This window comes from Botryllus schlosseri, chromosome 4 (assembly GCF_051294905.1).
Source record: "Botryllus schlosseri isolate E-star chromosome 4, Bs_hap1, whole genome shotgun sequence".
Taxonomy (NCBI): domain Eukaryota; kingdom Metazoa; phylum Chordata; class Ascidiacea; order Stolidobranchia; family Styelidae; genus Botryllus; species Botryllus schlosseri.
Window position 1 is genome coordinate 20,233,649 of NC_137239.1, and position 15,652 is coordinate 20,249,300.

The 15,652-nt window shown below is 42.9% G+C and overlaps 2 protein-coding genes and 1 non-coding gene across 3 annotated transcripts; all 3 read left to right on the plus strand.

The window, feature by feature from the left end:
- The first annotated feature begins 75 nt into the window (after positions 1-75).
- Positions 76-9,801, plus strand: LOC145437322 (uncharacterized). Its single transcript, XM_080314526.1, has 12 exons — positions 76-288; positions 498-720; positions 778-947; positions 2,451-2,840; positions 4,315-4,420; positions 4,479-4,961; positions 5,563-6,193; positions 6,281-6,654; positions 6,984-7,219; positions 7,286-7,379; positions 7,450-7,551; positions 7,966-9,801. Exons 1-12 carry the CDS (start codon positions 201-203, stop codon positions 9,677-9,679), a joined length of 4,611 nt encoding a protein of 1,536 aa, XP_080170652.1. The 5' UTR covers positions 76-200; the 3' UTR covers positions 9,680-9,801.
- Positions 3,621-3,693, plus strand: Trnam-cau (transfer RNA methionine (anticodon CAU)). Its single transcript has one exon. It is a non-coding gene; the product is annotated as a tRNA-Met (tRNA).
- Positions 9,802-10,938: 1,137 nt separating the features above from the next.
- On the plus strand, positions 10,939-15,600 carry LOC145437327 (uncharacterized). The gene is made up of 2 exons (XM_080314532.1): positions 10,939-11,574; positions 14,589-15,600. The coding sequence occupies exons 1-2, from the start codon at positions 11,084-11,086 to the stop codon at positions 14,935-14,937; spliced, it is 840 nt and encodes a 279-aa protein (XP_080170658.1). The 5' UTR covers positions 10,939-11,083; the 3' UTR covers positions 14,938-15,600.
- The last annotated feature ends 52 nt before the right edge of the window (positions 15,601-15,652 follow it).

Sequence of the window (15,652 nt, forward strand, 5' to 3'; positions counted from 1 at the left end):
TTAGCAGATTGATCAGCAGCCGGGTACTTTCTGTGACGTCACAGACGTCTGGCGAAATAGAAATTCTGCAAAATTTGCAAAATTCGCACTGCCTTGATACACGAGCAGCTGCTCATGAAAGCGTAGAAAGTATGAGGTTAAATAATGCTGAATGTCGCCAAAATGCGACCAGTTAAGACGTTTTTAAATGATTTGCCACAATGCTATCCGTTAAGCTTGTGGCATTAGCTGTTTTTATTGCAAATGCAGTTTCGACGAAGGTGTTGAACGTCAACTGGAAATGTAACGGTAAGTTACCTGCGTACAACCGTGCCCAGTTTACTTGTCACGCAATGCATTACTTTTTTACTTCTTCTATCCGCTGTTGGATAGTTTGGATTGACGAGGTCGACAGAATGCTCTTAAAATCGTTATATATCATTATCTTTTACAACAAAATCGTTGCTTCCCGTCGCATAAATGGTGTGTTAACTTGATCGTTACGGTATTATTTTTAGACGGCGCTCCATGCTTGAATGTCGTCCGCCCTCGCGGTGGCTTTGGGGTGGTCAATGCAGATGAAGACTCTTACAAACTGGAAGTCTCGGTCCATCGTCCAGAAGGAGCTAGAGAAAGATTGCTGAAAAAATGGAGTTCTTCGTTCGGGACTACATGGAACGTAGACGTCAGTTGGTTCCGGTTAATGGAAGAGGGCGTGCGGCTCTCGATGCAGCAGTGCAGGTAACCTAAGCCTATATTTCTCATAATATTGGTGTATTATTGATCCGCTTCAAACAGATATAAGCTGGTGTGTGTCGTACCCCTTCTTGATGACGAAGCCATGGCTAGGAGTGACGAAACTTCTTTCGATACTGGACTGACAAGTCACCATTTCCTGGTTTCCGTCAAGTACGAGGGTCATAAGGCTACGTCTCAACAAGAAATCATTATTGAAAGACAAAGTTCAGGTGAACACCCTATCAATGTATTGAACTTTGCACTTCAAAATTTTGAGGTAGTCAGAAAAAATTACCTTTTCAAATACGCTCTGTTTAGTCCAGAGGTAGTCTACTTCTACACAATTTAAAGCCATGATGTAAATTTCTACTTAATTACAAGTAGAAGTAGTGATATCCAAGATATGTCAAAACTACACATACACAATTTGGAAGTATAGCATGAAAATTTGAGAAGTCCTCAAGAAGTAATTTAATAAGTAGATTTGGTCAAGATATCACCTATTTATCAGTAGTCGGCCGATGGTGACTACTTCGTAAATTACAGGTTGTGTCTTTGCGACCATTCAAAATGGCTTATTAGACTGCAAATTCATGAAATTTGTCGAAAATACGTTCAGTTACCCATCATACGGGTGTTATTTCCAACAGGTGTTATGGCATTTTCATCATATTCATTATAGAAACATCCCCAAACTACTTTCTATTCAAAGTCTAAAAAGTATGTAGTTTATGCCTATAATACTGCCGAGTAGAAATAGGAGTAATAAAATAATGTAAACATTTGAGTATGTAGTGAAAGTAGGCAAAACTACTTCAGTACTCCAAAAAAGTAGAGGACTTGGTTCTTGACCAGCTCTACCATCTACTTGCAGTACTTACTCTCCAGTGGTTTTTCCAGATGGGCTCCACTTCTTGAGTTTTTTATTTCGATTTTGTCAAGTTGCAAGCAGTGCTTAGACTGATTTGTGTCATATCAGTGAGTGCACTGGTCATGACAGCTAGACAAAGTAAGCCCTGTATCTACTCTCAAATTGCACCTATTTGAGCGGCCATTAAACTTTGATCGCAAAGATGCAACTTCCAATTTATAAGCTGTCCCAATCTACCAATTCAAACTACTTACTAATCATAACTCTTGTTTCATATTTCTACTTATAGGCTTACATGATTTGTCTTGAAAAGTACTACCGGTATTACCTGCAATGAGATAGCATTTTATGGCATTACTTCTACTTGAGAACCATCAGTGAATACTTAGGAGCTATCCTATCCTAAGCTATCAAAATAGTGCATTGGATGTACAGGTATACTGTAAACTCCCTGGGTCTCCTGCTCATAACTAGCTGAATTGCCACACCATTGTCATTCTGAACAGCAATAGTATGTACTTAAAACTTGAGTAATCCTACCAGTTTGCAAAAAGAAGTTCAGCATTTCATATAAATTTCATTCAAGCCCATAATTGCAGTAAAATTCCACTGTAGGCCTTACAGTTTGGAATTACAAACATTATATTGCCAATAACATGTAATATGTAGTGATGCAGACTAAGCATCTGTATCAGGATATCAATGTTTAGGATTTTGCAAGTAAATTATACTGCAATTTATAGAAAAGTTAAAGGACTAAAGATAAACTGACAATGATGCTGTTTGAAATGAGTGCATTGCACTTGCAGTTAATTATGCTATAAACAATATAATGCAGATATTAATTCATGCATTTCCACAGGTCAATACGAAGAATACCGGCCGCCTGGAAATTCCCTTGCTCCACTCCCTTCTTCACAACAAAAGCAAGGACTACAGCAAAATTCTGAAACACCCAAAAATCCTAATGCGCAGTATCCAGATCTCCAAGAATTTGTAGACAACAAAAAACAGAAAGCCACTCAAACCCTCATCAAAAGCGGACTCTATTCAGGCTCCGACGAACCCAATATGATTCCTTCCTTGTATGAAGTGAAGGACACACCGGATATGCTGCATGAAAACTCGGACCCCTTCAATATAAATTCGCAGGATTCGATGGGCAGTGCTGCCGACGACGGGGTGGTAGTAGTTCACTCCAAAAATGAAACTGCGCACGCAGCTTCAACTGATGTCAAAGGCTTTATCGCAGGTGAGCCCAAGTTGGACTAACTTGAAAAGTTTCACTTTTTCCAGATTAGATCATAATAAGAGTTATAGCTACACAGTTTCTTCCCAATTCCAAAGCATCAATGATAAATATATACTGCGTCCATCCTATCAAATTAGATTACAAATTCAGAATTAGAAAGAAATGTAATAAAAAACAAGTTAAGCTCATTGTGATAAGCCTGAGAATGGCAAATGTCTCTACACTAAGCTTGGCAGTTGTTCTGTAACGTTTTCAAGAAAAACAGGAATTATATTAAAATTAAATTAGAGCATAGAAACATTCCATAAATTAGATTAGAACGAGATTACCTACATTTCCCTGTAATTAGTCTGCGTTAGAGGTAATAAGTCTCAAGGTAAGTTGCTTTGAACTGCTACAATACGCATTATGCATGGCTATTGGCAGCTCCAGCAATTAATTCCAAGTGTATCGTTGCGGCGGCAATGACAGCATTTAGTGATAACAAAGCGCATTTTCACTCAAAAGCACGCAGAGCCCGAAGAGACATTTCCCCGCAGCATATTACACAATAGCAGCTGCGATGAGGCAATACTATGAATGTAATCAGCCAGCCAAGATATCTGCAAAAGAATACGACAGCGATTCTCTCGTTTGTCAAATCGAGAGAGCGTGTACCACAGAACTCGTGAATTTATACGAGAGTGGTAGCGGTGTTTCTCCCAGCAGAGTGGCGCAGCGGAAGCGTGCTGGGCCCATAACCCAGAGGTCGATGGATCGAAACCATCCTCTGCTACATTAGCCTCGATGGCGCAGTAGGCAGCGCGTGAGTCTCATAATCTCAAGGTCGTGAGTTCGATCCTCACTCGGGGCACACTTTTTGCCTTGTTACAGTTTGAGATTATCGCGGTTTGTTGATGATTTCATCATTTCGAAACACCGATAATATGAAATGACAGGAAGGAGTCATTCAATCAAACTCCATACTTCTACACAAAATGAGCTCCTCTTAACGATTAGTCGATTTCCCGTGACGAGTGTCAGCCGAAAATATTCGGGTTTATTTCAATATGAATAATGAATATATCATTCAATTGTATATTGAAGAATTATACCGTAAAGAGTCTTCGGCAACAGCAGCGTTAAAAGCCGTTAAAACACCATTTTCACACACAACAGAAATATTATTTTGTGACTCTGCTGTATGAGGAAGATCACTAGGCTGTGTGTCTTGAGCTCTTGACCTCCGCCGAACCTGACTCAGTGAATTTTGGAGCTCATTTGGACCCTGATTAAGAAACACTGGCCTGGAACATGTAGATAAGCGGCTTTTACACCGAGTTGAATGTAACAGCAGATAACTGAAAAAGAATCCGCGATGAGAACGACGTGTGTACGTCTCTATAGATGAAATAGATATGTCAGATCGTGGTCCGGTATAATCTCCGGCGCAATCTAGCATTCCTTCATGCAGTGGAATCTGCTTGCATTTCAGATCTGTTCCTGCGACTCGGGCCGACAGCGACCGTCATCATCTTGTTGGCGATGTCAATCCTGATGGCGTGCTTGTGCGCTTGCGGTTATAACCGAGCCGTCCAAAAGTAGGCTCTCTTTTTCAATTAACATATCCGAAATTATTTCTATTTCCATGCATTCTAGATATCACGCGTCTGGTACGAACGATTACGTCAAACTTCGGCAAGAGCAAAGCGTTAATTCCCCGCGCGAACAAGCCCGCGCGCGAACTCCGTTAAAAAGCAATCCGCCATCCGATGACAAAAAGTCAGGCGGCACCGCCACATCGTGGTTTTGGTCCAAGCGTAAACCCGACAGTAATAACACGACCCCTTCGGTCAGCGCAGGCATACAAGAAAAATTTGCCACGTACAGCAAGGCCGTCGGTAAATTTCTCAGTTCGGTGCGCGGGGGCGACGAAGCCGAAAATCAAACGCTGTTGAGCGACAGCGATGATGATGAGGGCGGTTCTAAATTCTTGGGTATCGGGGAAAAGATCAAAAAGACAGGCAGCGGGTTTCTGGAGCAGGTTAAGAGCAACGAGAGGTTTCAGAGGTTCAAGACCAGAATACGCAAGAGTCCGTACTTTTTTGGCGGGAAAAACGAGGCGGAAACTATGGAGGAAGGGTGAGAATTGAGCAGCGATGTTGCTAATGTGTATTTGATCGATCTGCTGTATTCTGCAGAGGTGGTCAGTAGCATGATACTTCGGCATTTTCGGAGTACTTAAATAGATCTCGTATACTTGCATTGCCTACTCAAGAGTATGATTTTAGACCTCTTTAAGAGTTTTCAGTTTTTCAGACAAAAATGCGCCTGGAATACAATAGCATGCGATGTAGGATAGAGGGTTTAGAAGGTGTAAATTAAGCTATAAAAACTAACGCTTAAGACAGACATTGAGGGGAGTGGACCAGGTGCTTGCATTCCAACGTCAATGGCGCGCACAACTCTGGATAGTGTTTCCAAGTCAGCTGGATTCTGAGGGACGACGGGTGTATTAGATTATAGGTACACGGGAATGGAGATGACACGCAGGGTATCCTCATTTACCAATCTTCACAGCTCTTCCATTTAGTTTTGCCGCTGCTTTATTTGAGGAAATCATGTATCATTGTCAGTCTTATCCATATGCCCTGGCATGTCCGCGTTAGGGTGACAATCATGATTATATATATCACCACAAGCAGACTTCCGCATCCTTCAATAGCGACTGTTTCATTTGCAGACGATACGCAATGGGCAACACGAACGTAGGCTGGTCAGAATTGATATGCGAACGACTGCTTCAATGCGTGACAGTACTCCTTTGTCCGTTCACGTACATTTACCACTACACGCGCGATTGCTACGGCGCGTGGCGTCGAGGCAAGGACGCGGAAAGGCTCGACAAGAAGAACGCTAACCCGCGAGAGTTCATGCCCAGCAGGGGGCCGCTTACTTCGACTTCGAGCAGCGACGACAGCTCTTCCGACGAGGTCAATGTTTACAGGAAGGAGAGCGAGAGAAAAGGAAAAAGCGTTTCGTTTTCTCTTGGACATGATCGCACCAATGAAAATAAAACTAAGGTACAGAGCTCGAAAGAAGGCAAAAGTACAGGAGACAAGACCGCGACGGGACAACAGAAAAAGGCGCGGGAACGGGTCACTCCGAAAACGGATATTAGCGGCAGGTTCAACAGCGCGCATCCAATCAAAATCTTCCGGGACTCGGGTCAAGGGAGCTCGTACGGCGGAAACAGGGATAGAGTGATATATCCGTCTTGCGGTACGTCTGCTTCCGTTCGGGACCAGAGCGGAAGTGATTTGAGTCGCCGGGAATCGCAAAACACCGAGCAAGACGAGCATCCACCATGCGCAGTAAGTATAATTGCCTTTTTCGGAACTGGAAGTATCATTGCAACGACGATTGCTTTGACCATCTTTGACATAAAATTTTATATTTAGGTTCCTATGCGTCCATGCACTCCAACAAACACCAGGAATTCGAGAGAGCCACCTTCTGACGTGCATTGTCTTCCGCCACTCCCGAACCAGCGTTATAATCGACGCGGTCTTCATATCGAGTCAAGGCCAGGCGGCAAAATACCACCTCCAACACGTTCGGAATCGAGGAGCTTGGAACGACCTGCACTACCCCCTCATCTGGCCCCTAGAATGTCGCGAACACCGCCTCCTATAAGAACGCCAAGGTCTTCGTCTTCCTCAGAAGCCATCCAGCATCTGAGATTGCCCGGTAGCTCCACAAGTTCAACCGGTTCAACTACATCTTCCGATGGTTCCAGAAATTCCAGCTCTACGCAGCATGTGGGAGACGCAAGGTGAGTATGATTTTATGCATATAAATGTACAATTGAATAATGCATTCATATTGAAATAAACAGGAATATTTTGGCAGGTAGACAGGTACGAGTATAATCGTCAGCAACTAGTAATGAATTCAAAAGACCTTTTAATATCGACAGTCTCTCAAATTCTTTACTAGTTGCTGACGATTACCCTTGAACGAGTGTAAACCAAAAATATTCTGGTTTATTTTGATATGAATATATTATTCAATTGTATTATGCAGTTCTGTACCTCCAAGGGTCTTTTCAATAACATCGATGTATGCCTTGTTTTTAATTAACAAGACTTTAAATTTTAACAGCGCTCACTCCGACAAGTCCGCTCTGGAGCGAACGAAGGAATACTTCAAGCGAGAGAACAAGCACATGAACGACCTGCTACGAGTGTGGGAAGCCAAAACGAGACCGCGGAAAATGGTGATAGAGGAAGGCAGAGGAAGATCGCGCTCTCGGATGTGGCTCTCACATCAAAGAAGCAGGCGCCGACTGCTGTGCCTGCAGCAAGAGAACCAATTTGGGAACAGCTCGGCCTCCAACGGTGAGAGAATAACATCGTCTCTCGTAGTAGGAGAGTTTGATGGCCCCTTTCCCTTCTAATTCACAGCGAGCGCGGCTGACTTCGAATCTCACGCTTCTCAAGACAGTCCGAGGTCTGTTCTAGCGGATGTGCCGCAGCCGATTCTCACTTTAGGAAACAGGTATTAGTTATTGACGACATTACGGAAGTGTGTTTGTGTACCTAATGCGTTTCTTTGACGTTTATCGCAGGTTGCCAAGGCCAAGAGCGCACCAAGTTTCACAAGCGTCCAACGCGGGCGAGATATCCTCGCATGGAGCGTCGGTTACAAGTCAGCTGCCAAAGCCTATTCGGTAATTTCAACTTTTATGGTTTTAGAACTAGTGTGTGTGCCGTTTATCGGAGAGGTCAGGTATATTGTTATTAAGTGATTGCTAAGTTTGCGCTAAGCCGGCAGTTTTCGTTCTTCCTTCGTTGGTGAAACTGGTTTTCCCGACATTTCAGCATGTGACTTTATAGCCTGAAACTTACCCTTAAATTAACTCGAACCCTTACGCTAATTCGGCCATCATGCTCAAGTGTCGCATGTCTCAATACCATATGCTGATATGTCTACGGCTGGTGACACTACATTACTGGTCCAGCAGGAGACCTAAACGCAAGGGCTTCGTTTCACCCTTCATTGACATCAGATTAAAGTTTTAGTCGCGCACATGATATGCAGTAGTAATTAACATCTCTCCAATCATGATATATATTATTTCAAGCTCAAAAAGTCGGGAACACAGGCCTCGAAGCGGCGTACCTCAAAACGCTCTCTCCGACAAAGCGAGTAAATCATTAAGCCGAGAAGAGGATGAAGCAGAAAATTACTGCATGGAATCCGACCATTCTGACGTCAGCATCTCGTCGATATCGTCACGCTCGTCCGATCACGTCGGAGATGGAAAATCATCAGTCAGCCTTTCGCTCTCAAACAGTGTTACATCATTTGTGCAACCGCGGAATGAGGGCGCAGCCTCTCCGCCAAGTGTCGATAGCGGCTTGGTTAATCAGGTGGATACCACTGCCGAATACAAGAAAGATTTTAGACACGAAGAAAATATACAATGTCAGAAATTGAATCGCAGTAACGCGGAAAGAGACATCAAAAAAAATATCAGACCCAATTTATCCAACACCCCATCGGTTATGTCACATTCATCCGTAAATCAAGCGATTCTTCAGTCACCAGTTAGTGAAACTCACGTTAGTGATGTGCACAAAGATGTTGACACGCTTCAAAATGGTAACGCCGCACAAATCTCAACTGTTGCGGCTGACGCAAGTTTAGAGGCCATCTCTCTACAACCAAATAGTCCAATCTCGAAAATCGACGACGTGCCGAGTTCTCCGCAATCGCCAGGCGGAAAGGAATTCGTTGGCGAGAATCCAGTCAAACGCACGCCGTCATACTGCCCGCCAGTGCCGATACGAACTACCTCACTTCATTCGCAGTCGTCGGGAAAATATAACATAACGCCACCGCGTTCTGTAGCTATTGAGATTCCGGATGTTATGGAGACAGTGTCAGAGATTTATGGGAATGATACAGTACGCGCGCTGGGTAGATCGACGCCTGGTGTATTAGTCGAATGCTCTTCTGATACGTCAGGGCGCGACGCTAATGTTGATTCTAACGGAGCTAAAGCCGCATCAGAATGCATTGAGAAAATAACTTCTCGAAGTAAAATCCCGAATGTGAGCAGCAGCGCCGTGATACCAGGAAAGTCCGTTGAAGCCCGGCAAGATTCAGTGCAGCAAACGGCCTCACGAAAACCAGCCAGTCGTTTCGCGGACAGCGCTCTGAGAAAGCCGAAGTCTTTTCACATAAACTCAGCGTCATCAAGGCATGCAGTCATGGTACCGTCTGGACTCACAGTCGAAAACGAATGCTCGCGGCCCAGACTAACCCGTGATGTAATAGTTAATCGGCAGTCACGTGACCTCGTTTATTCGGATAAAGGCGGAAAATTGAATATGACCGATGATAATAATAACCCTCCCACACGCGACTCTTGTAAGGTTGTGTCGAAACTGAGTGAGTATGGCGATATTGCGGTTGAAAAAAATGCCGGATCTCAACTTGATCGTGAGGAATTATCAACACCCCCCAGTTCGCCGTTATCAGTGATTGTACCGCCGCTGGATTTCACTGATTCCGAGTCCAGCAACGGCGATAACGAATACTTATCGCTACCCAACTCGCCGTGTCTCCACCCGGACGAAACCGACTTGATATCGACAATGGACGATTTTAACGCGCCGGCCAGCCCGCGATTTTACACGCTGCACCCGAATACGTTTAAAAAACATCCGCCCGATCGACCCACGCCTAGGACGGCGCTGCGGTCCGCGACGGACAAGTTTTTTTACGAGGACGACTACGAGTCGTTCTCTTCTAGCGATGACAACGATGAATTCTGGAAGGTGAACGTGTGAGGTTTACAATCTCGGTGTGAGCGTTGGGCTGTGCAATATTTTATTCGGTCGCTGTGATTTCTCAGGCTGAGCCTTCTTTTTTGCCTTTTACTTTTATAATAAATTTTGTCTAACAACGATAAGGGCGTTGACAGCACGTGTGTAGCAGTGATGAGCATCGGAGTGGATTCGGAGCGGCGTTTTGCCGATTTTGTGACAGTCGGAGCGGAGTCGGAGTTTACTACAGATATTTTTTCGGATGATTTCGGAGTATTGTAACTTTTGTCTCCGATATCTTTGGATATAGCTCTTACCAGAATACACTATTGATTATGATTACAAACCAAAACTCAGACAGTTGACCCCCTTGTAAAGTTGTAATATGACGGGTAACATGCAAAAATGATTGCTAAGTGCATAAAAATCAGCCACCTGCACTGCAATTGGAGACGGGAGAGTAAACAATACGATAAGGCCAACCGTATTATCATATGTACCATGTGTACCATGTACCATGCTTGCCACTGTTTCGGATACTTGACGAGATTCATCGGAGTCTGGGATTGAGCTCTTCGGAGTCGGAGGGAGTTTTCCTCAGGCACTAAAGTTGTCGGAGGGATTCGGAGTCTCGAAAAGCACTATCCGCTCATCACTGGTGTGTAGCCGTTCGTTCGTTGATTCATCCAACTGTCAAGAGAGGATGGGTACTACCCTCCCGGTTTTACTGTATCGAGTTTATAGTCAGCGAGCAGTTCGACCGAGAGAAAATAAATATATTGATATCGATAGGCCAAATATGTGTATAATTCGTTGGTGCAGCCGCACCGATGACTCTTGCTTATGGTGAATTCCATACTATTGGCGCCACAGACTAAATATACCTATTGAAACAATCTGGACTTTGTACTTGATTTGTTTTTGCCGGATGGCGTGATGGGAGTTCATGCGGTATAACTTCATCATCATGTGACCTCTGTGATATGAAAGCCGACACGCAGAAATCATACGCAGATCCTATTCGGTTTCTGTTGTATCGCTATGTTGGTAGAGTAGTTATACTAATATTTACACAGTGACACGCGTGCTCGACGTCAATGTTCGCGACACTGCGACTACCTCTAGCCTGCCAGGCGATTTATCCGTACGATTGTCTGATATATTATATACGTTTGCACTGTAATCATCCGATGCCTGATCACAGTGCTCAGTTTTTATTGAGGTCTACATGAATCTGTCAATATGCATTTCCGCAGTCATACGAGATTAGGATAGGCACCAGACAGGTATTTGTGATTGAGCGGTGATAGGACTTAGGGTTATATCCACAATTGCTGTTCCACGACAGCAAAACTGTGGCATAGGAGACTACAGAATGTTCGATAAAAAGGGAGATGCAGATTCATTCATTCCGCACTGCACGTCATCATGATATTCCGGGTAAAAATTGTTGTTAATGTCTCTTTCAGCCTAGGTTTGATCATGAATTTGTATTCGGGTCTGCTCTACCTAGTCTGTTTTGGTGCGGTGAGCTATATATCGGTGGAAGGAGGATTCTTCGATGTTTCATACAGGAATGTCGAACGGTTGCACGGACTTTCAGATCACGTGTGGTTCCTGCTTTGGAACAGATTTCACTTTTGTTTCTTGACCATACCGGTTGTACTTTGTTGTCGGGGATTGTGGAAAGCTTTGCGCCAAAAGATAACGATACTGGATTTTCACTTCCTGGTTGTATTTTCGGGACTTACATTCATGGAGGTGGTCGGCACCTACCTGATATATGTCAGCTATTTTCAAAACTTACCAGAGAACGAGTTTCTTAAGAAAGTGTTGAGGATTAAAGCGTACACAGACTGGGCGACTTTGCCGATGCTGGCCTGGGTGATAGCATGGAGCAGGCATGTCAGACGAGGACGGTAAGTTATAATTTACACAATGATAAACATGATAACCACAAACCTAGTGTGAAAAGATGGTATTCCTTCCAATATGGCAGTTTTTAGAAAGAGGTAGCACCAATGCTACGCATGTATAGAGGAACTGATTTAACAATTGGCGTTGACACGAGTAGTAGAAGTAAGCGATATCCAAAACTACTTCGAATATGAAAGGAATCATTTATTTATTCAATAATAAGATCATTTGCTTGACAAGGAGGTTAATAATAGGGATGGTGTGAACGTGAGGTTCACGTTCGCGTTCTGTGTGTGAACCTCGGAAATTTAGAGGTTCGTGTTCACAACAGAACCTTGGTAGGTTCTGCACTGTGAACCTTTTGGTAAATTGTAATTTTCACTCCATTATAAGATCTTTGGCTCAAATTTATTGCATTTCAACTGCGGGCCACTCCATGCATGGTGCTGGCAGCATAAGAAATCAACGCTTAACGAGCATGCACCATGCACCTCGACAACCTTAAAAGTTTTAGTTGCTTTGTTGCAAAAATTTTCTCGGAATGACCAGCTTTCCCTTTGTGAATATTTAGTGACTATCTGCTGTGAGCTTGACCCGCAATCACACAACATCACGAGCGATGTACGTAGTCAGCGAATGATGCTTATTCAACCAATCAATGACATTGATATCGGCTTCTGATGTAAAAACTCGAACGGGCGTACGGGGTCAATCTTTACTTCATATCTTTACTGTATCATTAAAACCAAATCCGAGCGATTAAACTGCTTGCTACTGCTGCATAACTTGTTGTTGTTTGTGGTATCGGTAGCGAGTATTGATACCCGTTGTACACTCTGCTCAATATCAATGTAGCAATACTCAGACTCCGAACACATTGTCCGGTCTGGCTAAGACCGTTAAGGCGTAAACTTATATTCCTTGGTAAGTCCTCGTCGAAATTGTTGACAAAGCGACGGAATGTATTGATTTTACGCAATTATTATATCCTTTGATTACCGCTGTTGATACATTTAGCGACGTTTAGAACGCCGATATGTACTTCAGCATTATGGCATTATGTGAACCGAGTCTTCACTACGTATCGTGTACATTAATATAGGCTATCACCTCATTGGAAGATAGGATTGGAATTAGCAATATGACGTCACGTGACGTCACGAGGTTCACGTTCGTGTTCACACAGAACCTTTCAAAAAGGTTCGCGTTCACACGAACCTGAACCTTCCAGAGGTTCACACCATCCCTAGTTAATAACGACACAAATGCTCTTCCATGACTATTGAAGCTTCAACGTGTAGCCCTATAAGCAGGCCGTGTTATTTTTGGCATATGCCAAAACTGCCAAAAATAACTTATTTTTGGCATTTTTCGATTTTTATTTTTGGCAGTTTTGGCATCGTCCTCTAAATAGATAGTTTCAGCCTCGAAGTAGTCACAAAAACGCTTTATTTGGGCTAGTTTGTCGAAAGACACCACAAAATGTGCAGCATCCACGTATAATCAGTGCCACCAAACAATAAGAAGAAAATACCTAACGATTTCATAGGTTAATATTATCAAACGAAACCACAAAATATGCAGTATCCATCGGAATCGGTGCCAATAAGCACAAAAAGAAAGAAAAGCCTAACAAACACGCTCAACAGCTGATTGTTACAGCTGTTGAATAGACTTGAATCGTTTCCACTGTAACAGTGCTTCCAAACTCTGGTCAGCTATAGGTTTCTCCTAAATTCATTTCTCGCCCAGCGAATCTGGGAAATATCGGCTTCAACAGTAGCCGTTGAGGGAAAGAATGTTGCCAGTCATCCACAAAAGGCTTTCAGAGCTTCGAAATCTTTGGAGGGCCGAACCGGCTTCTATGCAGATTGAAAAGAGATCACTTCGCCAGTGCCATCGATCTAATTGCGGAAAGAATTTTCTTCCCGATACTTTTCCAGGAGTTTCGTGTGTTGTCTCTCAACAAATTCTATTTAGTAGCCCGACTATCATTTTTCCTTCAGTCTACCGATATATTTTCGGAGGACTTTTGTCACTTCAGGTGGCTTTAATATTACCAACTCGCATGGAAGAGTCCTAGGAAGGTTAGCTTGTTTAAATATATTGACGCAACAAGACTGTCTGGCAAAACGAGACTATGCAGCTCAGAAATAGCCAGACAGTTTGTTGCGTCACAATGTTCAACTCGATCACAATGCAAAAATCGTGGTTGATTTTGGGGGTTCCAGTTCCATGAGCAGAATATAATTTATATTTTAATAATCAGTACTGCGGCAGCTTCTCATTGATACCCGTTTTATCAAATTTAGCGCTCGACAAGCCGGTCAAAAATTGTCGTAAAATTGCCTTTGGACAAATGGAAAGTATGACGTAAACCAAATGCAGTCAGCCGTTCAATCTCACTGTGCCCACACCATTTAGGACACCATGCTTTCACCCCTGATGGGTGGGCTGGGCCCAGATTAAGAAACCTGCCTTTCACAAACGCTCTTCTCGCTTGTGACGCGGTCCTGTTAACACAACACCATGAACGAAATACACTATTTGGCAGATCGTGTTATTTTTGGCATATGCCAAAAATTGCTTATTTTTGGCATTTTCAAATTTTTATTTTTGGCAGTTTTGGCATCTGGCTGCTGAAATGCCAAAAATAACACGGCCTGCCTATAAGGTACTGCTAATGTAGTGATTTATTTGATTACGACGATTTTAGACACGAAAATGATACAAATATATTTTAAAACTGATTTTTAAGTGACAAATTTTAAGTTGAGTAGTTTGGATACAAGTTTTGATAGAGGACAACCTCCATAGCCAGTTAGTGTTAAGTGAACGCTTATAAAGGCAAACAATGAAACACACTATACCCTACAAAGGACTTGTAAACCAAATATCACACAGTACATATATTGTGGTTTTTGCACTGAAGCTGCACGTAATTGGGTTTCCAATGGACTCGTATTTTCTCGAAGCTGCTGTCCACGATATTCAATTTTCATTGCTTTTGTTTCAGGTACCTACGAAGAAATATAATAGTCTTCGCCATCGCAGTAGCATCATTCTTCTTGACAATCATCCACTCGACTATGTACGCGTTTCTCATCACTGTTACCGGATTGTTGTCAAACATAGCCATTTACGAATTTTACAAAATTCACTACTTTCGATCGCGAGTGAGAGTAATGTTTTGGACGGCGCTACTCGCGAACATTTTGTTTTGTTCAACAAGCCTACTCGGGTCACTTGCGTCATGCGGATGGACCTTAATTTACGTGAATACTATTTCGTTGATGATCATGAGCTCTGCGCTATCTATTATGTTCGTAAAAGTCCTCGAAGAGGTTAATCAGCATAAACTTTAGCGGTCTAGCTAGTACACCGCAACTACTGTGTGAACGTAGGGTATTTGATTGAATATGATTATATGAAAGCTTAACACTTGTTCGACCATTAACGTGGTGTTGCACCTACGATCCTACACATCTGATCATGCGAAAGTGAACTACATTACGATGTAGCATGCTATATTTTGTGGAGGTCTCAGGTTCATGAAATGGGAATGTGTACTTTTCAAGCCCAAGAATCAATCATACAAATAATGTTAACTGGGATCAAATCCTGTTTCAGAATCTGAATTCAAAATCCAGTGATTATCTGCTTTGGATTAGTTAGTCCTGTAAACTTATTTCATTCTTTTCGTTATCTATAGTTATATTTTCGCTGCTTTGATTCTGTTCATTATAAGGGGCCCTGACGCTTTGAAATGTGCACAGCCGGCCATGCTTCGATCACGGAATGGAATACAAATCGTTACAAAACAGGCAATGTTGCGCGTGAAATGTAGGCCTATATGATTTTCATGGCAGACATTGCTGTCAGCCGTCAGCTATGTGTGGTATTGTAAGAGCACTAATACTATACTACACTTTTCACTAGTGGGCCTAATAGCAAAATCCCTTTACTGTGCTTGGTAGAAATATATGTGTATAATATTCATTTCTGTTGATAATAAAATGTCTTCTCGTGATTCGCAGGATAGATTAAGCAACCCGTAGAGCAGATCCTTAGTGACAAGAT

Excerpts from the sequence above, each read along its gene's own strand:
- LOC145437322 (XM_080314526.1), top strand. The coding sequence starts at position 201 with ATGCTATCCGTTAAGCTTGTGGCATTAGCTGTTTTTATTGCAAATGCA. Across the intron at positions 721-777 it reads CTCTCGATGCAGCAGTGCAG|ATATAAGCTGGTGTGTGTCG; the intron begins GTAACCTAAGCC and ends CGCTTCAAACAG. Across the intron at positions 6,655-6,983 it reads CAGCATGTGGGAGACGCAAG|CGCTCACTCCGACAAGTCCG; the intron begins GTGAGTATGATT and ends AAATTTTAACAG.
- LOC145437327 (XM_080314532.1), top strand. The coding sequence starts at position 11,084 with ATGATATTCCGGGTAAAAATTGTTGTTAATGTCTCTTTCAGCCTAGGT. Across the intron at positions 11,575-14,588 it reads AGGCATGTCAGACGAGGACG|GTACCTACGAAGAAATATAA; the intron begins GTAAGTTATAAT and ends CTTTTGTTTCAG.